Here is a 27294-nt window from a genome sequence, read left to right as displayed (position 1 = left end):
AATTTATTATTATCCATTCCGATGAAGTAGTGATTTAAAAAAAAAAAAGACTGATAAAAACCATAGGGTTAACCCACCTGCAAACGAAAATAATTTAAGTGAGTCCAGTACTTTATCTAGTATACTAAGACAATACTGGGAACATGAGTATATTGTGAATAATACCCAAGTACAGTACAAACATTTTCATTATTGAAATTAAAATAGTTTCTACGTAATCTGGCTCAGTTTCTGGTTGTTTTACGTTGAATGAAACTGCGCATTATTTTTCCGAAGAGCGCGGAATTGTATGACCTGGTATTCTCCAAACCCAACTACGCAAGGTTTGCAATTTAGCCCTAGTAATGTGATCGACGACAGCGGAGGAAACGCGCTAGCTGTACGGAGAGGCTTAAAGAGACATCAGCGAAGAGGGAGAAAAAATGATAATGGCTTCAAGGAATGAGCATTAAAACCGACAAAATGGAAACTGTCATCGATTTATAATACAGAGATCTAGGTAAAAGTGTTTAATCTGTTGATACGACTTCCTCCTTGGACGATTTATGGGAAATTCCGTGAACGTAATTTAAACCAATTTCGACTGTTCAGGATTAAGGAGTTGCCCGGTTAATGGCTGGCAACAAAATATCTGTGTTTGTCAACAAATATTGCTTTGACGCATGTATCATGTGAATGTAGACAATAACAAGCTGTCTTTTATTTTCCATAACCCCGCTGGTGTTGTTATGCGGGTTTGGTAACTCTCGTTAGCTCGCTGGAGCGCAGGCCACATATCGTTAGCTTGTTTGGGCTAGTTAGCGCGTTAGCCGTGTTCACTCATTTCTGCTGCTTAGTTGGCAACTCAGTGGCTAACTGACAACATTAGCTCTTCAGCACTCGAGGATTCACAAGAACGTCTCTTCTTTGCGGTCTTTACGTTCGTAAAATGTACTTTTACAAAGGGAACACAACGTACCAAAATATGTTCGGAGTTCATCTTACCAACGCAAGTTTCTTTCTCATACTTTGGTTTCGAGCTGGATTCGGCTAGCAGGCACATTTGGCTAATTTATTTTCCGCGAGTAACTTAAGCTTTTAGATATCGTTTCGACATAAATGTCTGACAGTATAGCGTGTTTTCGGACTAAAAGTCGGTCATCGGTAAAACCAGCTTCCGAATCGAGAGAGAAGGCCACTGTGCAGGCCTGATAGCACATTTGTTGGCGTTGTAAAACAGTTTTGTTGTCGATGCATTAGATCTGGCCTGATCCGACATGAGACGATGAATTATAGTCTTAGCTGGATGGTTCACTTTATAGATTTTATAATGTTTAATTATAGTTTATGATACTTATACCTTGTTTTGGAAGTGGAATTAATGCTACAAGTCCACAGGCAGTTAGTATAAACATTTTTTTTAGACTGATCAAATATTGTGCATCATAAAATGTTTGGATGTAAAGACAACCGTTTTCTTTGTCATAAGATGTAATCTGTCAATAGTTTAATTGACAGTTCTTTATTAAGACATTATTTCAGTGAATTCATTCAGAGTGGATTACAAGGAACATTTTGTTGGAAGGTCATTTAGATGTTTTTATGTCACCATAAGCAGTGAATATGTCTTTGACAAGGAGCTCTATCTATCTATCTAGCTAGCTATTTATCTGTCTGTCTGTCTCTTGTTCTATTTTATGTTAATAATATGTTTACTGGGCATGAATTCTTTTACGTTTGATTTTAAGGGGACATTCTCTGTTAAAAATTCAATCTCATTTGTATAGTGCATTTCACAATACATATTCTTTCAAAGCAGCTTTGCCGAAAGGGAATTAATGGTATCAAATGGGTTTCCGTGGTACAATCAGGATGTAATCTGTTGTTGGTCAGAGTAGTATCTATATGTCAGTAGTATACAGCTAATATAATACGGGTTAAATGGCTAGTTTTATATGTCTGTCAAAGGAAAATAAAACCATGGATGGCATCATCTGTAACATCTGGTGAGGTGCCTCCATCCAGTATCAACACAACCGAGACGTTCTATCCAAGATGAATCCGCCTTGGCTCGTCTTCTCATGACCTCAAGCCTCATCTCGAGCTCCTGAGGGATGTATTTTTAGAGCTGGAAGTCAGAAACGCTAGATAACATTTCCTGCAGGGAGATGGTCTCCGGTTTCGTGTCTCTCAAATGTTCAGACTTAAGCGTTTCATAGAGGCAGTGATGGTGCAGTTTTCTCCCTGCATTTTTTTATTGTACGTGTTCTGTTTTATTTGAGATATTACAAGAGATTAAAGCTTTAAAACAAAGCCAACTGTGTTTAAGGAGGACTTGTATATGCTTATGTATAAATGTTTTAATTCATTGTCTTGCCTCATAGTGTTAAAAGCCGCTGTGTTAGCTGTAATAGATTTAGAAGTTGTTATTGGTAATGCAAGAAAGCTTTCTTATTTAGCCCTGGCCTCTGAGATAAAAAGGGGGTTAAAAAAAAAGTTATTTTGGGGGGTTTCTTTCAAAATGTTTCTATTAAGAGTTGTTAAGGTGTTTTCTAAATCATTAATATATTAATGGGATCGTTCACCCGGGAATAACATTACTTTCCAAACCTGTATGTAGGGTTGCAAAAAGGTGTAATATTTCCTAAACCTTTGGAAAGTTTCTGGAAATTGTGCCAGTGCAGTTCTCTTTATGTACTTTTAAGAAGTCTATTTGGTGCTAATTGTGCCTTTTCTCTGCCCCAGATATTATAAAGTGATAAGCAGCTGATGTTCCGCCTGTTTCCTCTCAACGCAAACTTTGATATGCTCTGCATTGATACTTGGACTCAAGGAATGCCTGTCATATCTCTGCAAAACCACCTGGAGTGGACGCAAAGGATGGAAACCGATGCCAGACACCGCCTCACTATTACCAGCTAGGGTCGTGTGCATCTGTCTTTCTCCCAAGGAACGTGGTTGGATTTAAGGAAGATTTCCAAATGATGTCTTCATCCTGAATTGCATTGACCTTGGATTGTCTGCTATACCTTCCCTGCCTTTAAAAGCAGTTAATGTTTAGTTTAATCTATATGTGTAGAGCCGTGTTGTGGATAAGCCATTCCCTCCACTCTCTTTCTCTCTAAATTCCTCTCCTCCATCCCGTTCCCCGTGCCCCTGTTGTTAGTTGTTTTGGTGGCTCTGTGATTTTATGGCAGTGGAGTAATCGTGGAGAGGCCGGGGTATCACAAGCTTATGGATTTTGATAAGAGAGGAGTAGGAGGAGGAGGAAAAGGGGAGGCGGAGGAAGGAAAGAGAATGTCTAAGACTGGTGGGAGCAGGACAGGGCATGGGGGTGGCCGAGGGTCTGGGTCCAATTCTGGGGTGCTTATGGTTGGCCCTAATTTCCGAGTGGGAAAGAAGATCGGCTGCGGTAACTTTGGAGAGCTTCGACTCGGGAAAAATCTTTACACCAATGAATATGTGGCCATTAAACTGGTAAGTTCCTCACAAAAACAGTTGATATTGTGTTTTATATTAGAAGTTAATGCACCTGAAATTCATCTGCTGCCTTGTAGTGTATGTGTGTGCTGTTAAAAAAAAAAAAAAATGATGTGTAGCCAAGTGTGGTGTCCCATACCTGGAATTTTTGCTCTGCATTTAACCCATCCAAGTGCACACACACAGCAGTGAGTAGTGAACACACACACAACAGTGGGCAGCCATTTTTGCTATGGTGCCCGAGGAGCAGTTGGGGGTTCAGTGCCCTACTCAAGGGTCTCTCGTGGTATTGAAGGTGGAAGAGAGCTCTGTTCATTCATCCCCCCACCTAATCCTTGCCGGTACTTGTAACCTTTGGGTTACAAAATATATTCACAGTAGTTTATATTATTACATCTAAACCACATTACATTAATATGCAGTGCTTGTGTTCGCTTTTGTTCACCCAGTTCCGTTTGGAAGAACAATCTTTTTACGCTTACTCATTACCATGTAATTACTTGAACCTTTTATTCTACAGTTCCCACAGATATGACTTTTTTAAAAACCTATATGCTGAACATCCATATTTTTTCAATTTCCTAACCTGTGGTGTGGAATGTACTCTTAATGAACGAAAGATCGACTTTTCAACGTGTATTGAATGCTATGTATGAGTACTACACTCCTGTTGCTGGTAGATGAAATTCAATGGCAAATTAGATTTAATAAACACTAAAAACAGATTATTATAAAAGTAAAATATATATTTTACAAAAAACTACCATTCAACTGCTAACTTTGGTGTTATGTATATTTATTTATAATAATATAATTTACGTGCATATAAATTGTTCAAATAATTTTTTTAAATACTTTTTTTGATCAAATAGTGTATCCTTGATAAGCATATGAGGTCTTACAGATCCCAACCTTTTAAATAGTAGTGTAAATATTTGTTTTACGATTGGTCAGTGTCATATTGTGGAGTAGTGTCCTACCCTCTTAGTTAGAAAAACGTCCACTTTTTTTATGGTTAGTTGCTGTGCAAGCCATGCAAATACAATATAAAATCTGTTTTTCCCATATTATTATTTTAATTGGATTTGGTTTTAAGGCTGCTTATCCAAAAATACACAGGGAAAGATGAGTTAGTGATTAGAATATTATCTAGGGTCTCAAATACACTTCTCTCTGTATTACTTTTAGCATGTTGCAAACTGTTCTGGTTTAAAAGAAATGGGACTGTGATCATGTAAGTGAGACATTGTCACTTTTATGTTGTTAAGCTCCTTGGTCTCACCTTTACAGAGATCCTTAATCACACTTACCTAAAATGTAGTGATACATTTATTGATAAGAGTGACGCGATTGAAGTATGGGTCTGTTGAAAACCGCATCATTGAGATGCTACAACACTGATTTCAGCTCTTCATTCTGCTATGATACATGTCTGCCTGATGATGTGGACTCTGTTAAACAAGACAAATATCCACTCTGGAGAAGCTGCATTAAGGCTGCATTACCCAATTACTGGTACTAAATAGAGGGTGATGTTACTCTGATTTGACTATTTATAAGTGTAAACTCATGCTGGAAATACATGCTAAAAGCGTAAACCTGTTGTACTCCTCACTCTCCACTGCTGGGTATTTAATACACCCCGTGGTCTTTATGCAATCTGTTTGTTTTTCTGTATACACTTATTTTGCTCATCTGCTTCCTGCTTAGTATTGCTTTTTTTTCACATGTTCAGAGCTGTTGGTGCCACAGATGACTCAACCCTGGATCCTGCACTAATCTGAACGCACTCGCACACATTATATAAAAACATTCAGCATTCAGCTAAATGGACCACCTCACATTGATCACTTAGTGATGGTATAACCCAGAGTCTTCCATGCCTAGCAATATCCTAATGATAGAAGGCCACATATTAGTTATCTTGGCCACTGAATGTTTGTGCGAATATGAGGATTCACAACAATATATTTACACAGAGTTTGTGTAAAGATTCCAGTTAATAACTGGAATCTTATTGCTACTTAAGAAAGTCACCAAAACTAATTAAGTTAATTTTGCTCTTTTATAGGAGCCAATCAAATCCAGAGCACCCCAGCTCCATCTCGAGTACAGGTTTTACAAACAGTTGGGGAGCTCAGGTAAGCAATATGCAGTACTTTTGTCTTATCTTCTTACACCACACATTACAACTTTAAAACTTTCTGTTTAGCATATTAGATTATTTAGCATATTCAGACCATAGTTTGGGACCGTTTTTCTTTGTTTAACGGCATATGCTGTCCATATCCTATTTACATTTGTGAGTTCTTTTAGCCCATCCTGTCCACTTCCTCTTTACAGCACAGATGACGAATTGAATCAGCACAAGCTTTGGTTTCTGTGCATCGATTGATCTACTTGGTGTGTTCTTTTCGGACAACAGGACAGATAGAGGCTAACTTATATTCAGAGATGTCAAAGGTTAACTTATAGCTTATTTCAAAAGTCAGTCAAAGACTGCCTATTAAGGCTCAGATGAAATAAAGCCTACAGTTGCTGGGTGAAGCGCTCATCCTTTACTGCTGTTGAGCTAGAGATCTCTGTTTCCAGCATTAAGGCCTCAGACCCTTTTTATTCTGCTATGCATTTTTTATGAGGAGAGCTTTAGAAAATCATGATACTGTACACTTTCATATTTAGTCATTCCTCAGTTGTATTGTGAATCTGTTTGTGTGTGTTCGTGGTTTCTCAGGTATCATGTTTTTGTGATTGTTGTCAAAGGTACTGCGAGATTGACTCAAGGATCAGGCCAGACTAGGGCTCAGAGATATTGATAAAAATCATGGTTCTTGGTATTTTTCAGCATTCTAAGAGTTTGATATGTATCTGTTTACATATTTGCTTTAAAGTGTTTTTCAGATTACTTGTTAAAGTTCAATGAAATACCTTAAATCTGCAGACGATGTACGTCTGTTTGTGGATTGAAACTTTGTAACGGGCAAAACTTTATTTTGCATGCATCAACATTATAGTGCGTAGTGCATAAAAATAATAAGGCGGCAGAGCGAACTTCTCATCCATAGTGGTTCTCACGCAGTCCTTCTACGTCATCACCACATAGTGTGTGTGTTATAAGTGATCAGTCTTTAAGAGAAGGACTACGTGAGAACCACTATGGATAAGTTTGTTTTTATATTGTCTTTACTCTATTTGTAACGCCAAGAAAGAGTTAATCGCTCATGAATGAGAAGAGCGCGTTGCCGTGTAGCAGCCATTAAATGTGTGGGACACCAACTCCTCGTTTTCTATCTCTTTCGTTTCATGTGTTTAACGAGTTATCCGAGTCAAAGCGGACAACTTCAGCGACTACAGGCTCTAATCCTCCTGCGCTTGCATGCGCTCGTGTGTGTGTGTGTGTGTGTGAGAGAGAGAAATGCGGTGCTGAAGTGAAATTGCTGGGCAGTTTGATAGCCGAATTATAATAAGCTGCCTAATAAAAATAAAAAAATAGTTATTATTATTATTCAATATAATAATAGGAAAATGAGCCTAATATTGTCTTTATTATCGACAGAGAAATCTGCTTATGTCGATATCTCTGACTACCATCGATACACGATACTATCATCTATCGGCACAACCCTAGTTCGCGTGCTGTCTGAAACATGTCTATGTGTGTGCGGCGTAAGCGTGCCTTGCACATGTGCGGCGGCTGTGCGCACAGAAAACGGATGAGACGCTCTCCGAGATATGGCTTGTGTAAGCGCTTCAGGAGTGTGTCAGACAGCAAGACGAGACGGCAAAGATTAGTTTTCTGTTTCATCTGCAGATATGGTCTTGTTTAGGGATCTGTGCCTTTGTGCATACGGGCATCTGACTGCTAAATAGTGATTGTGTTTTTCAGCAATATTGTGCACCCTGAATTTACAGAGAAAAGAAGGTCAGGAAAAAATCTCCATACAAGTTCTTTGTGCAGTTTTCTTTTTTTCTACTTGTTACTTTGCACTTTTTGTTAGAAAATGTTTATTTACTCTTTATTCCAGATTTTTAAGGTATTTTGATACTAAATTTCCATGATCTAAATGTTCTTAAATTATAAACTTTGTTGTCATTTGGAAATGTCTAGGCCTTCTTGCATTATTATGCTGTTACATTATGATTATATATTCAGTGGCATAAAATGGTCTTTAAAATGACAATAATATCGCTTTATCGACGAATATCTTACGAATTATGTTATCGTGACAGGCCTAAATGTTATGTACATAATAATAGATTCATGTCTACCTCATATGACCTAATAATTATTCCTAAAAAATCAAAGAATGTCGAACACCACATAACAAAAGATTATCGTTCCCTGTCTTTATGTAATCTTATTATTTAACCTCATTTTAGTTAATGCTTTGCTAAATTGCCAGTTTGTACTTACATTTCAGAGCTCTGTGGATCTGTTTTCTAACAGCATATAAATATATGTGTTCAGAGGGTGTTCCTCAGGTGTACTATTTTGGGCCTTGTGGGAAATACAATGCTATGGTGCTGGAGCTGCTGGGCCCCAGTCTGGAGGACCTGTTCGACCTCTGCGACAGAACTTTTTCCCTCAAGACTGTCCTCATGATCGCAATTCAGCTGGTCAGTGTGGTCTCTCACTTATGAGACAAAGATGTAAAAATATTTTTTCATTTATTAGTTCCAACATGACATAAGGGGGGTGGGCATTATAAGCTAAAATTCATATCACAATATTTTACACTGTCCTGGCAATATCGATATTATATTGCAATATGAGAAAAAGTTACAGGCAAAATATTTTAACCTTAAAAAACTAGACAAATTGAGGGATTGGACATAGACCTGAAAAGTCTTTTTTTTTATTGTGACATTGTTTTTCCACTGTTTTATGCTTTATTAATTTGGTCTGTTACGGTGCTCTCTGTGTTTGTGATGCTATTGATTACTAATGCCTGTGTAGTACGGCGAAAACGTTCAGCCTAACCTCTTTATCACTTGTTAAAATTAGCAAAATGTACCAAATTAAACAAAACAATATAAACGCAATATTTGAATTCATGAATATATAACAGTATCCACAGTATAGCCAAATCCATTTCATGGAACAACATAATACCAGTATAGCGCCCTCCCCTATTATGACATTTACCTCTATCATAGATCACACGGATGGAGTATGTGCACACAAGAAGTCTGATCTACAGGGACGTTAAGCCCGAGAACTTTTTGGTGGGCCGGCCAGGGACCAAGAGGCAACATATAATCCACATCATCGACTTTGGGCTTGCCAAAGAATACATTGACCCTGAGACCAAAAAACACATCCCTTACAGGGAGCACAAAAGCTTAACAGGGACAGCTCGCTACATGAGCATCAACACACACCTGGGGAAGGGTAAGAGCCACACACACGGGGACGATTCGCTCTGTCAGGGTTTAGGGTTATTAGAATTTCATGGGGGGATAAAGACTAAAGTACGCCTTAAAACCTAGCTTAGCTGTTAGAGACACAAATCTCTGCATGTTCAGGCACAGCACTTAGATTTAATCATGATGCATTGGATAGATTTAGCCTTTTTTTGTTTATTTATGCTAAATCCAAAAAAAAAATCTATTTTGCGCATTGAATTAAGTTTCTTATCTGACTGAAGACAGATTCTAGTGTAGCTGGCAGTTTCATAATTTTGCATGTCTTTCTATCTTGCAGAGCAAAGCAGACGGGACGATTTGGAGGCGCTGGGTCATATGTTTATGTACTTCCTACGAGGCAGTCTGCCCTGGCAAGGTTTAAAGGTACTGGTGTAGGTGGAGTGAAAGAAATGTTTGCTGCCTTCATGCATTTTGATTTAGGGGTTTGTTTCAAAAATTTACTGTGAAAATCATAGCATTTTAGAAAAATGCAGTTTGTTTTATTTTGTTACATTGCTTTAAATATCTTAAACCAGATTTTGTATATATGAGAGTAGGGCTGGCACTAACGATTATTTTGGTAATCGATTAATCGGTTGATTATTCTGACAATTAATGGGATAATTATATTAATTTCTTTTTGGTAATAAAAATAGACACAAGTGAACAAAAGCCTTTAAAATATAATAGCAATGACGCAAAAATTATTAGTTCAAATTAAGTATCAAAAGCAAGTGAGCTTATGGTTTTATTGAGCAAAACTGTTAATAAATAATGTATCATAAACAATAGAACAATGGAAATGACTGCAGAGGGCGCCAACGGCCTGACGATTGTTTGTACACTTTACTGCAAGATCTTATCCTTGTTTAATATTAACTAAACATGATTTAATTAAAATGTCCACTTAATCTTTAATATTGGGCCATTTCTTAACGTCAGAAATGCTACAGCCACTGTCATTTATTGAAAATGTGGACATCAAAACGTGCAAACTCAAAAGAGTGCGACTTAGATTTTTATTTTGAAAATTTCATATACGGTTGTTCAGAAATATACTGATGTGTCCTCCTGTGTGTTTGCATAGGTTTATAAATGATTTACCTTACTTGATGCAGGCAAATTGCATTTGAGGATTTTTTTTTTTAAATTGAGTATTCAAATTTAATCGAGGAATCGTGACATTCATGTATGAGAGATCAATGTCTTCTGCAAATACACAGATACTTAAAGTCTGGTGAAGTAAAAATCTATGGTTCGTTTCCACTCTTTTCAGTTGTCTCGTTCTCTTAACAACAGCACAGGCACACGGTGAATGTTGCGTATACTAGGTTGTACTGAGCATGTATCAAACTTGTCTATGCCTGCTCATCTGCATTTGACTATACTTTTGAAAGCTTTGGCTGTACAGGAGACACATGGTAACTACATGGGTCAACGTTAGGTTCAGGGGTAGTACTAGGGCTAGGCGAAATGGCCAGCATTTTTTCATATCAGTCAATATTGATAATTATCACGTCAAATCTTCCAAGTTTAAAGACAGATTTATGCTTCAAAGTGAAAGTTGCAGAAACCAAACCATTAATTTTCCTTAAGAAAATAAATATCTAAATAGAAAAATATATTTCTTAGTTTTTGCATGTTCTAATGAGTGATATTGTTTCAAATCAAGAAACAGATTTGGGTTGCCTGATATTAATAGTAATATCAATTAAAAATGCACATTTAATAATAACTTAAGTTAGGATGCAGAGGTAAATTTTTGTTCACTGTCAAAATCTGTAACAATTGTAGCAACCTATGGATAAATTTATGCAGACTTTTTTTTTTTTTATTAAGCATTGGCCTCCCATAGTAAAATACATTTAAATCATGATAAACACAATTAAAATGTCGTCAATACCATGGTAAAAATATAACTGTTTTTTAGGTAGCCTCTTAGTATGAAAAACAGTAGTCTAAAACATTCAGTATAAATGCACACATGCTATAGCTTAATCACAAATACATACTATACTTATCGTTACTTATGTATTAAAATTCTGTGTGAATATCCTACATTTCTGCCACAATACCATGGTGCAGTGAGTGTTACTACAGTAAATCCATGGTAAATGATGGGGATGTGTAGATTGAAAAGCCTTCTGACTGTGTTTCTCCTGTTTGGCTTTAAACTACAGTCATTTGTGTTAATCGCTGAATTCAAGCGCTTCTCACCTGGATCACACAGCGCTGTTTAGAGCACTTTGAACTTTTATCCGAGCGGATGTTGCATGCTTCAAATGAGTCGCAGCGTTTCGTTCCACTTTTGCCACATAAACTTTATATGGAACATTTAACTAAGAAACTAATTTCAAGCAATAGGACAAAAACTACAATAAATAAGACATGCTACATAATTGTGTAAATTAATTAGTCTTCACTTTGTTAGTTATCTATCTAGCTATCTGATATAATTAACATGTGTATTATGAATATAGATTCTATACATCTATATAAATATATCACTATTATTAGAACATTGGACAGCTTCCCCTTTAAGACCGAAGTCCGGATCCAATATACTATACTGTTACATATGCGTTTACTTTTCAGCTGTTTAGTCTCTTTTAAGACCTAAATCTCTGTGTTTATGAGGATACTTGCAAAGACAGGGATTCTGACACAGTGTGTTTATGTAATCGTTCAAAGCCAATAAAGCGCCAAAAAAATGTCCTCACACAGAAACAGACAGAAGTTGGCTCTGTTGTTTGTTTCAATGGCTTAAACATCGGTTGTTTTAAAACTGCAGTGCTTAAAACGCGTGTCCATGCTATATATGTAGTCCCTTGTTTAGGAACAAGCTCCTCGTTTTGTCCTGGTTGGTCGTTCTCCACCTGGTCCTGTCTTGGTGGCGTTTAAATATAGCAGTCTTTCAAATGATGAGAAAATTTTACCATAAACAATGTATTTTGCGACTCCATGAAATAAACGATAGAGCACAATATGAAACGATAGTCATTTCGTCCAACCGATATATATCGTCATATCGTACAGCCCTAGCAGTACTGTAGTAAAAACATAATATGTACATGCCGAACAGGACTGTGAAATAGTTAATTCTAATGGTATAAAAGATAGCAATTTACTGGACAAATGTCTTCATGGATACCCAAATGTTCTTATGTTTGTTGTGTCCTGTTCGTTCATTAAGGCTGACACACTGAAGGAGCGCTATCAGAAAATTGGAGATACCAAAAGGTCAACCCCTATAGAAGTGCTCTGTGAGAGTTTCCCTGGTAAGCCAGTTCTTTTTCAAATGGCCACATATCTCGTGCTGTCCCTTCTCCAGTGCATTGCCTTAACTCTGACATCCTTTCACAGAAGAAATGGCCACCTACCTGCGCTACGTCCGGAGACTGGATTTCTTTGAAAAACCAGATTACGACTACTTGAGAAAGCTCTTTACAGACCTCTTTGACAGAAATGGCTATGTCTTTGACTATGAATATGACTGGGTTGGTAAGCCACTGGTGAGCCTAATTGGATTTCCTATCATAAACCACTTGTATTTGATGTAAAAAAGTACATGGATGTTGAGTTTTCTTTGTCTATACAGCCGACTCCAATAGGACCCATGCCTAGTGACACACCTCTGCAGCCCAGCAGCAGAGACAAAGCACAACCCCAGACCAAAAACCAGGTGGGAGAAGTCACTATACCTTTATGCCATTATAAATTACACATCTCCCTTTTTTGTGCAATTTTATAGTATGTGGTCAAGCGAGAAGTAATTTAATTGCTAATTTCAAAGTGACACTTTAAAATAAAATGAAGGAATTAAATAATGAAATTAAAAAAAACTCTTCATATTGGCTAATATCCATATTTAAAACTATTATTATTTTGTAATATTATCTATTTTGTAATTTAATTTCTATTGTACTCTTGATTAAACTGCACTTTTTAAATATTTTATTCAATTATTTATTAATTTATTGTTAATTTAACTTTTAAAAAGAAACATTAACCAATTTAAATGTATTTATTTATCAATTTGACAAAGTAATTTTAGTTTACATTATAGTATTGACGTCTTTATTTTATGTTATAATTATTATATTTGGCAAACTTCACTTTCAGTTTTACGGTCAAATCCTTGTTGATCTAAAAGAGGAAGAATAGGCCACAGTTATTACTTTTAAGTACCAGCTTCCCTTTTTTAATTTTCTTTGGTTATTTTTGGAGAACCATTACTTTATGCAGTGTAATTTTTTGAATGTTATCTCAGTGTTTTATGATTCTCTCTTAAATCATGTCAACAGTATTTTTTTTTCACTCATCAACAATCCCAAGACAGCTTCCTGCAACCAGAGTAGTTTTTGCTAGTCTGAAGATCTGTAATTTCCTCAAATGCTGACATTCTTTTAGATGTTTTTTTTTTTCATGTGTTGGTCACAGTCCCTTAGATAAATGGCCATTACATTCTAAGTTTTGATATGATTGGCTATTTTGTGGAAGAGCTTAGCTTCCCTATCCTTCTCTGCATGTCGCGTGATCTCTTGTTTTTTCACTCTTATATTCACACTTATATTTCCACCTCAATCCTGTTAGCTAGAATAGTCTGCGTGTGCATGAAAGGCGTTCCTCTTTAAACTCGTTCTGTTCTTTTTTTCTTTACACCCTCACCTCTTTTCAAAAAACATCTCTTATGCTCTTTGCCACTCCTCACCCCTTTCCCCCATCGCTGTCATGCCAGTCTCCAGAACCTAAAGGAAGTGAGTCCCAGCCCACTCCTGTGACCAATAGGGAGCTCCTGGGGTCGCATCTCACGGCCGATAGGCTGGGGGGCTCTGTCCAGGTACTGGGTGTTTGCGCAGTACTGCATGCTGTTAGTGTCGATCTCCTCCTTTCTCTGTTCTTGTTGTCTGTTCCTGTCATCCTCTCACTTGAGACACCTCGGTCCATTTTCCAGTTGTGAACACTTAAATGGTCTTTTCCTCTCTTGTCTTTGTCTAACACACATCACTTTCACGCTCTTGATGGGTAGGCTTGGGATCTGATGACTTCAGTCTGAAAATACTGCTTGTATTGTAAATAAGTAGCTCAGCAAGACAAATGTATGTTTGCTTGTAAACCTCTAGTTATCCAGGGTGTACATTTTTACATTTTCATTTAAAATATATTAGATTTCCAGCTAAACTTGCTCATTTTCTGTGTTGACGTATTTCCAATATTTGACTTAACCGTCCCTGGTTGGTGCTAAGCAACCTTAATTTGAATCGTTTAATTATTTATAGAGATGTTTCGATACCCTTTTTCTCTTCCCGATATTGATTCCGATACCTGGGCTCAGGGTATCGGCCGATACCGAGTACTGATCCGATACCTGGGAGTGTATCTGTACAGTATATATACAGCTGTATATACTACTACCCATGTGTAAATTGCTAGAATTATTTTATGGTGTGCTTCAGACTTAATAAAACAAGAGCAAATACATAGTGAACTACTGTATTTATTACACTATTTTTATTATCTGACATGAATTTGACAGAAATATTAATTATTTTCTTAAGCGAAAAATAACTTAAACTAAAAAAGGTATTTTAGTTTTACAATAACTGTATAAAAGACTGCAACAAATAAGTCTAGGAATACAAAAAATGATATATTAATCAGACAATCTCTTTACAACAAAACAAGTAAAAAACAAGAAACCGTCTAGGCATAATTATTATTATTAATAGAGACGTATTATTATTACAACATAGAGACGTAGCTAAATCTACTGTAGGCAACAGTAGCTTAATATATTGTCAATTTACTCACGTTAAATTGAATATTTATTTTGATGGGTTGCCATGAAGATCTTTGAGTGTCTGTGTTTATGATATGACCGTTTTCTCAATTGAACCGGTAAATTCTCATGAAGTGAAGGTTTATGCGTTCGTGTCCTCATATAGTGACACATGGAAGAGACTACAAAACAGTGAGCTCCCGTGCATCTGCCCCCGTCACTCACAAAGATGTAGAATTTGCAGGAGTAATATTTAAATAGTATTTTGCAGTTTGATATTCACAGACACTAGTATATATTCGGCTACAGTCTGGAGCCCTGCACTTAGACTAACACAGAAGCGACTGAACGCAGCTGCGGGTACCGAATATACTCGGGAGTCGGTAACTACCGGTACTACAGAGACGCTGGTATCATCACATTTTTTAATTTTCAGCACCGACTTGGTAGTGCAGTGCCAGTACTTGTGGCATCCTAGTCCCCGTTTTACTGTCTGGTTGGTCCAGTCTGAAATACTGCTAAACAGCGGACACACTGATACCGCATTTTATTTTCTTCTTTGCTGCTCTAAACAGGGGTTGCTTGTGGCAACACAGCACAACTTCCTGTGTTTGCAATGCATTCTGAGCAGCGAAGAAGAACCATGCAGCTGTTAGGCAAAGCTAGCGTTCATAACTGTGTCTTGTTTAAGAAAATGGTATCGGATCGGTATATGAATTCATGAACTCGCCGATGCCAGAATATGTCGTGGTATCGGTGATATTTCCGATACTAATATCAGAATCGGAACAACTCTAATTATTTAAAAAAGTGTCCTTAATAGGTTACTAAGCCCCAACTTAAGTTACATGAACTGATAAATATAATGTGTAATTTAGGGTGCTTTCACACTTGGTTCGCTTGCCTGATCCGAACTCGAGTTTGGTTGCTCCCCCCTCCTCCTGCTGGACTGCATTCATATTATATTATTTAGGTCCGAACCACGGTTTGTTTGCGTCATCAAGCCAGCAGCTGTTTACCCCATTGCTTAGTAACTTAGTAAGTGCTCTCTGCACTTTTATAAATTTACGTTTTTTTAACCATTCATTTTGTTTACAAAGCTCCGGTACATAAGAAATTGGATATATTCAGCTCTCTGTTTGCAGTGTGTAAGTCATGCTTGTCAGGAAAGTGAGTGAAACACAAACACACATTTTTATCAAATAATGCGTCATTAATAGCAGTTCACATCCGTGATTTGGTAAGATTGCGTTCATATCAACAGTGAACCATATTGGAGTTCACATGAACTGTACCCCAGGCCACCCTTTTTAATTGGACTATGGTACGGTTCACAGATTGCGCACCCGAGTTCACATCATCCAAACGAGTCGAGCTCTGATGTCAATTGAATCCGGATGCGCACCAAAAGTGCTAGTGTGAAAGCACCCTTAGATTAAATAAATTCCAGTGTGTACTGTGGTTTTGTGTTGTTACTCATCTTTGCCAAACTGTATTAAAAACTCAATACCTGCTGCATTAAATTAATGTTCAGGTTATGAGCTCAACCAACGGAGAAGTGAATACAGACGATCCCACAGCGGGACACTCCAACGCTCCCATAACTGCCCCTGCTGAAGTAGAGGTGGCTGATGATACAAAGTAAGTAGTTTTTACAAAAGTTTTACACATTTGTGCAGTCTGAATCATGCTATCATTAGGAGACATTTGGTCCTGTTTTTGTTCTAATTTTATTTATTTTTTCAACTGTTTAACTAAAACTGTTTGAAAATGAAGAGAGGAGATTGCAAAACCGTCTTCAACTCATTCACTCTTTTCAGGTGCTGTTGTTTCTTCAAGAGGAGGAAGAGGAAAACGCTCCAGCGGCACAAGTGAGGAGGGGCCTCTTTGAAACGTTAAGAGTCACTGGTGCGTTTAAACTAAAAACAAAAGCAAAGGACTTGAGCTGAAACGTGGAGTTCTCTCCCTTTCTGTCTCTGCTCCACCTCAGAATAGAAACTCACTGCCTCACGTTTGGCATCTGCTCAGAGAGGACCCCTCAGTACTCTGACAACCTTTGTAAGGAAACAATTCAGTGGAACAAATAAATATATTTGTACAATGTTGGAGACCAGAAGAGACTTCAGTGGTCAGAAATAAGATGATATATGTTATGTGACTTAAACCCAGATGGACTGTTTAATCTTGTATTTTAGATGACATGCAAAACTGTTATTTGAGAACTAAAAGGCAACCAGGCTCAGACTTACACACAGACATCTGTTCACTTTGACGCTGGCTGGATGAGTGATCCAAGGTGTTTTTGTTTTTTATGGGATCAAAATAGGTGGGGAAAGACTCGTTGACTGACGTATGGAGAAAAGTACACAGATTCAGACAACCAATGTAAATTCTGTCTTTCCTTTTTGTTTTTGTAATTTAAAAAGTTGTTTTGAAGGTCTGCTCGCCCAGTTTTACTCATGTTATAGAATGTGTGAACATTTCTTTTTTTTTAACCGTTCTTAGTGTTTTTTTATTTGCTCTTTTTTTGTTTTCTTCCTCTTTTTTTTCCTGTTGATGTGGATGATGTTCTTGTAGCACAGTGGCTGGTCTCAGGTACTGTGGGAGATGGAGAGAAATGCATTGGATCTCTCCTATGTGAATTGCACTTTTGGGGGGAGAAAAGCAACCGTTCGGCATTGAAATGAACAGAAAGCAACAGAAATAAAAGGCAGATGTTGGATCATTTATACAGCAGGCTGGTCTCTCCCAAAGGGACAGAAGTGATTCTCTCAGTCAAAATTGTGCTTTTTCATTTCTTTTTCACTTTAGATTAATTTACCTGGGAATCATAGTTTGTGCCTTTCCAAGTAAAACATTTAACACTAATGTGTCCCTCTCTATGGTTCCTATCCAGGTGAAGTGTCCATGGCCCTCTCAGATTGTTTGTTCTCTACTGTGTGCTCCATGCCAGTCTAATGGAGCCTGTTGGCATTTCTCTGATTTTATTTTTTTTTTCACTGTTGTAAAGTGCATCACAGCAAAGCTCCACGATGTGAGTCTGTGGGTTTATACGCAGTAACAGAGGTTGCCTATCAGAATGAGGATGTGTATTGATTTACATGCCTATTAAATGTTGCTTTCCTTTTATGCCTCATGTTACATGTTGTGTCTGTGCACAATCACTGTTTTGAGTTTATGGTTGTGGTTAATTCACACCGGGTTACGGTGCAATATAATACAAATGGAGCTGCAAGGCAAGTGCCTTAAAGGGATAGTTCACCCAAATATGAAACTCCTGTCATCATTTAATCACCCTCATGTCATTCCAAACCTGTATGAGTTGCTTTCTTATGTTGCACATAAAAGACGATATTTTGAAGGTTGCTGGTAATCAAAATTGGTGGTTGCCATTGACTTCCATAATAGGAAAATAAAAAATACTATGGAAGTCAATGGCAACCACCAATTTTGATTACCAGCAACCTTCAAAATAAAAAAGGGTGTCACATCCTTATAGTTTACTGAACAGTTCTAGAGCAGGACATTTTTTTTAAAACTTCCAAACTACCTTTTTTCCTCTTCATTTCTTAAATGCAGAAAAGGCAACCAATTATGACATCCTGTGATTATTCAATCATTAACCTTTTATAACCGAATGTCAAGAAACATGAATGGGCTGTTCTTAGATGTAGAGCATTGCTAGTGTAGAGCAATGCTTCTTTTCCAGTTAATTCATGATTTACTGGTTGATGATAAAGAAGGTTTATTTTTTTTATAAAGATGTCCATGAATCGTTATGATTGTATTAATTTAAATGACTAGAAGGGGTCTAGAAAATGCTTTTAAAATCAGACTACCTCATATATCGTTTTAATGTAATTTTTTTAATGAAAAAAGAATGTTTTTAAGTGTGTGAACTAAAGGCATAGTTCAACACACACACACACACACACAAAAATCAGCTCGGTCTTCATTTGCTCACACTTATGGTGTTCCAAACGTGTGACTTCTGTGGAACACAACAGATTTTTTGAAGAATTTTGGTAACCAAACAGGTCTGGTTCCCATTGACATCCACTATATGAGAAATAAAAACTAAACAATGGAACACAACAGGAACCAAAAGTCGTACAGGTCTGCAATAACATGAAGTTGAGTAAATTAATTTTTGGGGTTAAACTTAGTAATTTAAATAAACTAAATGCGCATTGAATTTAGTGTTGCTGAGTGGCAATAAGTACATTTCCTGAGTGTGTGTGTGTGTGTGTGTGTGAATGAATGAATGGACGCAGTGTTGCCAGATTTCCCTAAAAAATACAATAACCTAAATCGACAAAAAGAAATTACTAAACTAAATCTCTCGAGCGCACATGAGATAACGAAAGCAAAGCAGAAAAACGAAAATAATATATTGTATGTAGAGTACTGATTGAACAGCAGAGGGGGACTTGACAAGAGCTACATTATTGTGTTATGTTGCCCATACACTAGTACTCCAAAAAAATACGCGACTGTATTATTGAAATAAGCTTAAAAACCGCGTGTTGTGTAAATTACAAAAAAAAACCACGACTGCTCATATTTTGCGACCACCTCAGTCGCTTGTATTAAAAAGGATATGGCAACACGATACGGACGAGAGAGGGTGTGGCTTAATAAACACGTCATGACAACACGAACCGAAAATATGGCGCTACTAAAGTTACGCTGTACTACGTTTTTTCGCACTAGACAAATTCAACATTAACCATGCTGCATTAACATTTACCAACATGACATTTAAAACTGTAATCCTCGATCCATGAAAGAGAATGTTACGATTTCGATTCGCGCCTCCTCCACCGTGACTCATTTACGAAGTCAGCTGACCAAATCCTTGGGAACGGACTCTCTTTCCACAGTGATGGAAGAGCCCTGGACTTCACACCAGACTCATTCTCCCTTCAGTGTGGACGCCGGCGCTGGAGAGGACAATATGCTGAGGTTGCTAAAAGGAAATACGCATTTTTAGCCGACTGAGGGTTGACTGTATCGCATTGATCATGCCGGACTCCTCAGGAGAGTCTTTACCCGCGTTCAGGCGCTTGAGTTACTCAGTGGGGCATTTTCTCAACGACCTGTGCGCCTCTATGTGGTTCACATACCTGCTGGTGTTTTATCACTCAGTGCTGGGCTTTGAGAACACGTATGCTGGTGTGTTACTGCTAGTGGGGCAGATAGCGGATGGAGTGTGTACACCGCTCATCGGCTATGAGTCTGATAAGACACCCGGCTGTGGATCATATGGGAAGAGAAAAACTTGGCATTTAATCGGTGAGTGACGAGGAACTTAAAGGGACAGTTAAGCCAAAAATGAGTCTGTCTGTCCTCACCATGTTGTTCTAGACCTGTATGACTTTCAAAAAAAAAAAAAAAACACCTCAGGAATGAATTCACTTTAATTTTAATAGTATGTCCTTTAGTAAATTATGTCACAATTTGTTTTGGGGTAAATTGTCTGTTTCAGGTTTATCATTTGCATATTAATGTAGGATATTTTTCTAATTTACTCTCTTTGTACTTTATTTAGGAACTATTAGCGTCCTCTTGTCGTTCCCCTTTATATTTAACCAGTGCCTGGGTTGTGATGTGGACACCCCACAGTGGGTCAGTCTCACTTACTTCACCCCCTTCATCGTCATCTTCCAGTTTGGATGGGCGGCCACCCAGATCTCCCATCTCTCCCTCATTCCCGAGCTGGTGACTTGCGAACATGAAAAGGTGGAGCTCACTGCGTACAGGTAAACTCGTGCACATCTGCGCATGTAATGATCAACTATTCTCGTGATGTTGTTTGGAGGACTTTGTCTGTAGTGACCGGGCTGATGTCTTAGCTCTTTATTGTATTTTGGTTGTATCCGTTAGGTATGCCTTTACTGTGATAGCCAACATCACAGTGTATGGAGTGGCCTGGCTGATGTTTCATTTTCAGACTCAGGAAGGAGATGATCCTGCCATTATGGAAAACCTTGGCCTGGGTGACATCCCTGTTTTCAGAGTGAGTTTAAGTCATAATGCTGAACGGTTTCCTTGTCATTTCATCCTGTTTTAAAAATAGGTCAATTTAAAGATGATCCCATCCCACTGTGTGTGCTAGTGTACTGCTTTAGCTGGCTGCACACTAGATGATTTTAAAATCTGAGCCGATTTCAAACCATGGGAGACCACAGGCAAGAAGACCAGACCACGATACCACACACTTGATGATAGTAGGAATGATTTCACAGTGACACTTGATCTCACAGAGACTTGAGTGGAAAAACAAATAGAGGACAAGTAATGTTGTCAGCTGGCTCTCCTGAGGCGCGTTCTGTTTCACAGTGAAAAATGAAGTATAAACAGGAAAATGGGTGATGTTCTCTGCTTTCATGGCATGTTACATTATGTAGGCCTGGTCAAACAGCTCTTAAACAAGTTTTATGCAGTGATATCAAAGACTATAGAACACCCAAGACATGTCACTCGTATAGTTTTAAATGGGGAACAATGCAACGCTCTATCGAAGGAAGCCCCGCCAGTCAGCGTTCTGGAGATGCACGCTCAGGACTGTGCTTGTGCGTTGGCTGGTCTAGCCTGAAAAATATCCCTTTTTTAATGCTATTGGTGCTTAAGCAACAACATTTATAAGACCGTTGTTGTCCAATTTCATTGGTGATTTCAAATAGGAAATTTAATCGTAAACTAGGTGAACATTTTTGGAGAATTTGATGTTTCCCCATTCAAAGAGATAGGAGCTGCACTTGCATGCCCGGGAAGCATTTCAGAGATGGCCACCGAATGACATGACTTATTAAATTGATTTTGTTAACATCTGTTCACACTCAGGGTCTAAGTCTTACAGTCGTGGGCATTGGTGCTCTGTTCTCGCTGTTCTTTCACCTGGGCACACGGGAGAAGGGGGCACGTCCCGGTCAGGAGGAGGAGGGGTCTAGTCCTGGGGAGCGCCAGCCTCTTCTTAACAACACCACTGTTGCTCCTCCCACAAGTCTACTGCAGTGGAAGCACTGGCTGCGACAGCCATCATTCTACCAGGTTAGCAGTACCCCTGTTACTCTTCAGTGGCGTTGTTATGTAATTGTCATTTTTTGTGATTAATATGAATAGTGGCTTGAAGCACAATGTTATCACTCAATCACAGCGGTGTGAAAACATTCAGGACCGTATTCAGCAACTGTCCATTATAACTGACAACCTCTCTAATCCCTGCTTTGTTATTCAGGTGGCTTTGCTTTATATGTCCACCAGACTGATAGTGAACCTGTCGCAAACATACATATCCATGTATCTGACCTACACACTAATGCTGCCAAAGGTAAAAGAACTATAGTAATACTACACTTAGTTTGCACCCAGTTCATCAACAAAAGCATTGAAGAAAAAGGCACTGATTTCTGTTTGATCCTCTTTCTTTCAGAAGTACATAGCCATCATTCCCCTGGTCATGTTCCTAAGTGGCTTTGCTTCCTCATTTATCATGAAGCCTCTAAGCAAGCTAATAGGCAAATGTGTGAGTATGAGTTTGCATGCATGTCTTTTGATTGAAACAGAAGTTAAAATACCCAATCTTCCCATTGCTGGAAGTGATTAACAATCCAGAGATACATTCAGGTTTGCTGCGTCATATACATGTGAAGTTGAGCAGACACAAACACCACTGTAAAGCTGCAATTACAAGTGGGGGGATGTGTGATTTATTTATTTTTTCTTTGAGCCCAAGCTTGAGTTGGAGGTGTCCATTATAGATTTTAAAAACACACATGAAGTGCATCCTGGCTGCATTAGTGATCCAAATCTTCTTTTCTTCGTCAAGAGGGCAAAAAGAGAACAAAATAGGAAATTGCCTATCAAGCCAATTTTATTCTGGCCAATATAACTGTTAAATCGTGTTGCAATGCTTCCCTTCTATTCTTAATCAACGGATCTTGTAACTGCCAAATTAGATTAGGTTAGGTTTTGTCAATTAGGTTTTTCAAGAACCCGGATTCTTCCACAAAATAATTAAAAAAGCTGGTGGGTCAATTAAAATAAGAGAAATCTTGTATAGTTGTTTTAGCTTATTTAAAGCTCGTTTTAAATCATTGTAAGCCCTAAGGACCATCTGAAAACTAAAGATAAAACAGTTCACTAGATATTTCATGTACAGTATTAGAAGCTAATATAATATGGTAGAAGAATTTTGTTTACTTTAAAGTTTCATTGTTTTTTTCGATAGATGACCTATTTTTTGGGACTCTTGCTGATTATGGCGTTCTCCTTTTGGGTGCTGCTGGACGCACACATGGGAGAAAAGGTGTACGGCACAGCGGTCTTGCTGGGGGTGGGCTCTGCTACCATCCTGGTGATGTCGCTTGCCATGACGGCTGAGCTCATAGGAGACCAAACAGTAAGTGCTGATTTCAGTCTGTGTTGGGGAACTAAAAATGAGAAGGAACAGCTTCAAGCTAATGTTTTATTTAGCTTATTCAGCACTAGCGGCTTCAACACTAACGCATGATCGAGCCAGTAAGATATGCAAACGTCAGCAGCAGTGAAAAAGGCATATGCTTCAGAGCGACTCAAAAGTGTAAAAATGGTTGCAGAGAACTAAAAATATGCTTTTAAAGAAGTGTTCAAGTTTCTAATAAGACTTGTCTTGTCCTCCTGACAGCAAAGTGGGGCTTTTGTTTATGGAGCTATGAGCTTCACAGACAAGGTGGCTAATGGGCTGGGAGTTATGATTATTCAGACGCTACACCCATGCCGGTAAGCATGCACATGCTTGCATGAATGCATACTAGAATTTGAAGTGAGAGAGAAAGACTACTTATATTTGCATGTGATTTCTCTCTTCTAGGACAATGGTATGCTGTCCAGGCTGCGTGTGGTATTATCACTATATCATGGTCATCGTCACAGGTGGAGTGGCCGTTTTAGCAGCTCTGAGCCTCTGCACAATCCTTATCTGGCCTATAAAGATTGTGCGCTGTAAGAACCTAAACAAGTCCTGTCTTTCTCACGTTTAAACATGTACTTCCTCTTTGACTTACTCTTTTTAATAGTGTTACTCGATAACCGCTTCACCTCATGGCTGACGTGATGTTTTGTATTACAGTATCTAAGCAGGATCATATGAATGGTTCAATAAACAGCAAAGACTTAAAGGGTGAGGGTCACACCTCAGCATCTGAAATCACAATCAGAAATCTGAACGGAATGATCAGAAACATCAATCTTCCACTTTTAATTTAAAGGGGCCAAATCACAAGGCAAATTGAAATGATTGAAAATGTTTTGAGATGATGGATTGTCAGAAAAATCAGTGTGAATTCATATAAACCGAATCTATTCGAAATACTTTGATGCAGTTATTCTAAGCACATCTGTTGAAAACCCCAGAAGAACTAATGAGACAATGTGCGAATGTTTGCCAAACCTTGTGCTACTGAAGGTGAAGAATGTGGAAAATGGTCTTGATAAACGAAATTATGACCTTTTTAAAAGTATATATAAAAAAAAAAAAAAAAAAAATCAGATAATAAAAGGTTGTTTCCATAGGTTTAAAATAAATATTTAAACTACCTATTTTAAAAGTTTAGGGTCAGTCATATGTATTGTTTAATATTACAGATTAAAAATGACTCTTTTTGATTTTAATATGTTAAAATGTAATTTTATTCCGGTGATCAAAGCTATATGTTCAACAGTCTTCAGTGTCACGTGATCTATCAGAAATCTGTGTAAATGCGCTGATTTGCTGCTCAAGAAATGTTTCTTATTATTATTATCATCAGTGCTGTAAACAATTGTACTACTTAGTATTTTTGTGGAAACGGTGATACATTTATTTTTATATTTTTAATATTCATTGATGAATAGAAAGTTTAAAACAACATAACTTTTGTAAAAATATAAATATATTTACTATCAATTAAATGTGCCCTTGTTAAGTTTCTTTAAAAAAAAAAAAGATTGTACTGACCCTAAACATTTGACCGATACTGTACATGGATGTGTACATGCAATATCTAATGTCTGTAATGTTTTTCAGATCTGCCTGAGGTGCCTGGACTCATGGGGAGTGATGGAGAGGACTCGGAGAGCTCTGAGCAGCCGTCAGTCAACTGAACACGCAGCAGATTCATCACTTCAGATGCAGAGAGCTTTGGGTTGACACTTACATCACAGTGGTGAAGGTTAGAATTCAGATCAGATTGGCACAGGCCAGTTTTTACTACAGGGAGGCCACATCTCGACACACAAGATCATTTCCCTGAGACCCAAAGATGTGGTGAATCTTTAGACCTGATTAGTTGATAACACTACCGTGTGTTCAAATTGTGGCTTCTCATTTCATAGTTCTCTCATAACCCACAATAGACATAAACTTTTTTTTATGAAGGGACTATTTTTCTTACGCACATTTGTTTTGTTTATAATTCACAGTTTGTTTTTATATATGATTATACATTTAGTTACGTTTTTTTTTTTTATCAAATCCATAAAAATAAGGGAATTTATTTAAATACTCTGCAAAACTATTGACGTTATCATGAAGTTAACGCAAGATGCACATGTTATGATGGATGCAGGATTTTAGATTATACTGATGTTTCATAAGGGAATTCATGAAAAGGGAAGAATCGCTATTTTAAATCCGGTGACATGAAGCCATGTTTTGCCATGTTTTCAGCTCTGAGATACATGGCTTATCACCAGAGAGTCAATAATGAGTATTTTTCCACGTATCCACTAGCATTGTTATCTTTCAAAAGAAATGTATATGCATAAATATGTTTTCATATGTGAGACGTTTGTGTCTGACATGTTTTCTGTTCATAGAATCTACTGAACAGAATAAATGTTCTTTATGAACGGACCTTTCTGTATCTAGAGGTGATGCAATGTAACCTGTTTTTGTAACTAGTTACTGTTTAGCAGGAATGCAGTGTCATTGTGAGTAGTTTCAACAACTGGTCAGCTGATCCTGCGTGATGCTCAAGACTTTTAACACTTCAAATAAACCAATCAAAGGCTGATGCTCTAATGTAACTGGACTGAATCAAATAGTCAACTGTAATGGAATCATTGTTTGTAAAAGACGATTGCATTTGTATTTGTCATTTTTATTTTTGATCTCTTGTTCAAAACAAATTTTAAATAAAAGAGTAAAAAAAAAAAACTTAAAAGGGAATCATTCAATTGCACCGCTTTTTTTTTCAACATTGATAATAATAATTAATTTAAAAAAATTATAATAAATCTTGTTTCTCCACCAAACCAGCAAGTTAGAAAGATTCTGTGCCACTGAAGACTAGAGTAATTCCTGCTGAAAATACAGCTTTGCCAGCTCAAGAATAAATTACATTTTAAAACCTATTCAAATAGAAAACAGTCATTTTGAAACTGTAATATTATTGCACAATATTACTGTTTTTGCTGCATTCTGATCAAATACATACAGCCTTGGTGAGGAGTGTGACATCTTGAATGTCCCGTATGTGTAGCTTTTGTCCAGAAGGTGGCAGAAGAGTCCGAGAGGTGGATACAGTCTCATGTTTAAAATGTTAACTAATGCCTGTTGTGTGCTGGCTGTTTGACTGCATTCATTTCCTGATGCTCCAAACAATTACACGCATTATAAAAGAGACTCATTCATTCGTTTTAATACTGTTCACACATTATTGTAATAATAGTAATCAAAGTTTGCTTAATATGAGTGTTGCGAGAGTATACAAGAGTAATAGTAATAGTACTTCAATACATTAATGCATAATTTCTCATTATAAAACAGTGTGGGTTGTAAAAAAATAAAAATAAAAGCGGCATGAGTTGGTTTTTCATCCAAACCTGAAGTTTATTCGTTTGTTAATGTGTAAATAATTTTTAGTTGCACCTGATCTATTCATCTCCATTCATGTACAACACTGCTCAAAATTGACCACCGGAAAATCCCCCCAAATATTTATTAATAACATCTTTGTTTTGAAGGGAAGAAAACGAATCAAAACCATGCCTTCAGCTGTATCCTATTAAGGGGCAATTATCACTAATTGGAACAGCATTTATAGAAACCACTGTGAATTATCCATTATGTTATTGTGTAACAATAGATTGTTTAAGAGACGCTGTACGGCACAGCACACTTTGCTTCTCTTTGAGCTTTAAACAATAACAGTGCTGTGTAGAAGTTACTTGTCTGTACGGTTGTAGCCTATTTTCCGCCTTTTCAGGCATTTTTATTAGTACTTTCGGAGAGAAACCTTCAGCATGTTTGGACTGATCTCTTATATGTGGATAATTTGAGAAAACGTTTAGTTTTCCCTTTGCATTTATAAAGAAAGAGCTCACCCAAAAATGAAAATTTGCTGAATACGTACGTACTCACCCTCAGGCTTTCCAAGATGAGTTTGTTTTTTCATCACAACAGATTTGGAGAAATTAAGTATTATATCACCTGCTAACCAAATGATCCACTGCAGTGAATGGGTGCCGTCAGAATGAGAGTCCAAACAGCTGATAAAAACATCACAATAATCCAAAAGTGATCTACACGATTCCAGTCCGTAAGTTAATGTCTGGTTTCAGTGACTGAAAAGTGATTGAAAACCACTGGGGTGAGCAAGTCATATAATGCAACATTTCTCCAAATT

The 27294-nt window shown here is 37.5% G+C and overlaps 2 protein-coding genes across 7 annotated transcripts; both read left to right on the top strand.

Moving 5' to 3' along the window:
* Positions 1-332: 332 nt before the first annotated feature.
* Positions 333-17773, top strand: LOC128027460 (casein kinase I). Of its 5 annotated transcripts, none has more exons than XM_052615100.1 (12): positions 333-499; positions 2725-3456; positions 5531-5600; positions 7928-8076; positions 8617-8851; positions 9164-9249; positions 12059-12143; positions 12232-12377; positions 12464-12547; positions 13604-13705; positions 16179-16285; positions 16465-17773. In XM_052615100.1, the coding sequence occupies exons 2-12, from the start codon at positions 3214-3216 to the stop codon at positions 16517-16519; spliced, it is 1362 nt and encodes a 453-aa protein (XP_052471060.1). In that variant the 5' UTR covers positions 333-499; positions 2725-3213; the 3' UTR covers positions 16520-17773. The 5 variants fall into 5 exon arrangements, with proteins under 5 accessions (XP_052471060.1, XP_052471051.1, XP_052471090.1 ...); XM_052615091.1 differs by having other exon boundaries at positions 12229-12377; XM_052615130.1 differs by lacking the exon at positions 13604-13705.
* Positions 17774-19292: 1519 nt separating this feature from the next.
* LOC128027447 (major facilitator superfamily domain-containing protein 12) lies at positions 19293-25688 on the top strand. Of its 2 annotated transcripts, XM_052615070.1 has the most exons (11): positions 19300-19939; positions 20196-20406; positions 20531-20663; positions 21491-21697; positions 21885-21977; positions 22080-22172; positions 22878-23048; positions 23313-23407; positions 23499-23629; positions 23757-23807; positions 24693-25688. In XM_052615070.1, exons 1-11 carry the CDS (start codon positions 19669-19671, stop codon positions 24767-24769), a joined length of 1533 nt encoding a protein of 510 aa, XP_052471030.1. In that variant the 5' UTR covers positions 19300-19668; the 3' UTR covers positions 24770-25688. The 2 variants fall into 2 exon arrangements, with proteins under 2 accessions (XP_052471038.1, XP_052471030.1); XM_052615078.1 differs by lacking the exon at positions 23757-23807 and having other exon boundaries at positions 19293-19939.
* The last annotated feature ends 1606 nt before the right edge of the window (positions 25689-27294 follow it).

The sequence above is a fragment of the Carassius gibelio genome, chromosome A2, assembly GCF_023724105.1.
Source record: "Carassius gibelio isolate Cgi1373 ecotype wild population from Czech Republic chromosome A2, carGib1.2-hapl.c, whole genome shotgun sequence".
Lineage (NCBI taxonomy): Eukaryota > Metazoa > Chordata > Actinopteri > Cypriniformes > Cyprinidae > Carassius > Carassius gibelio.
This window is presented reverse-complemented; position numbering and strand designations above follow the sequence as displayed.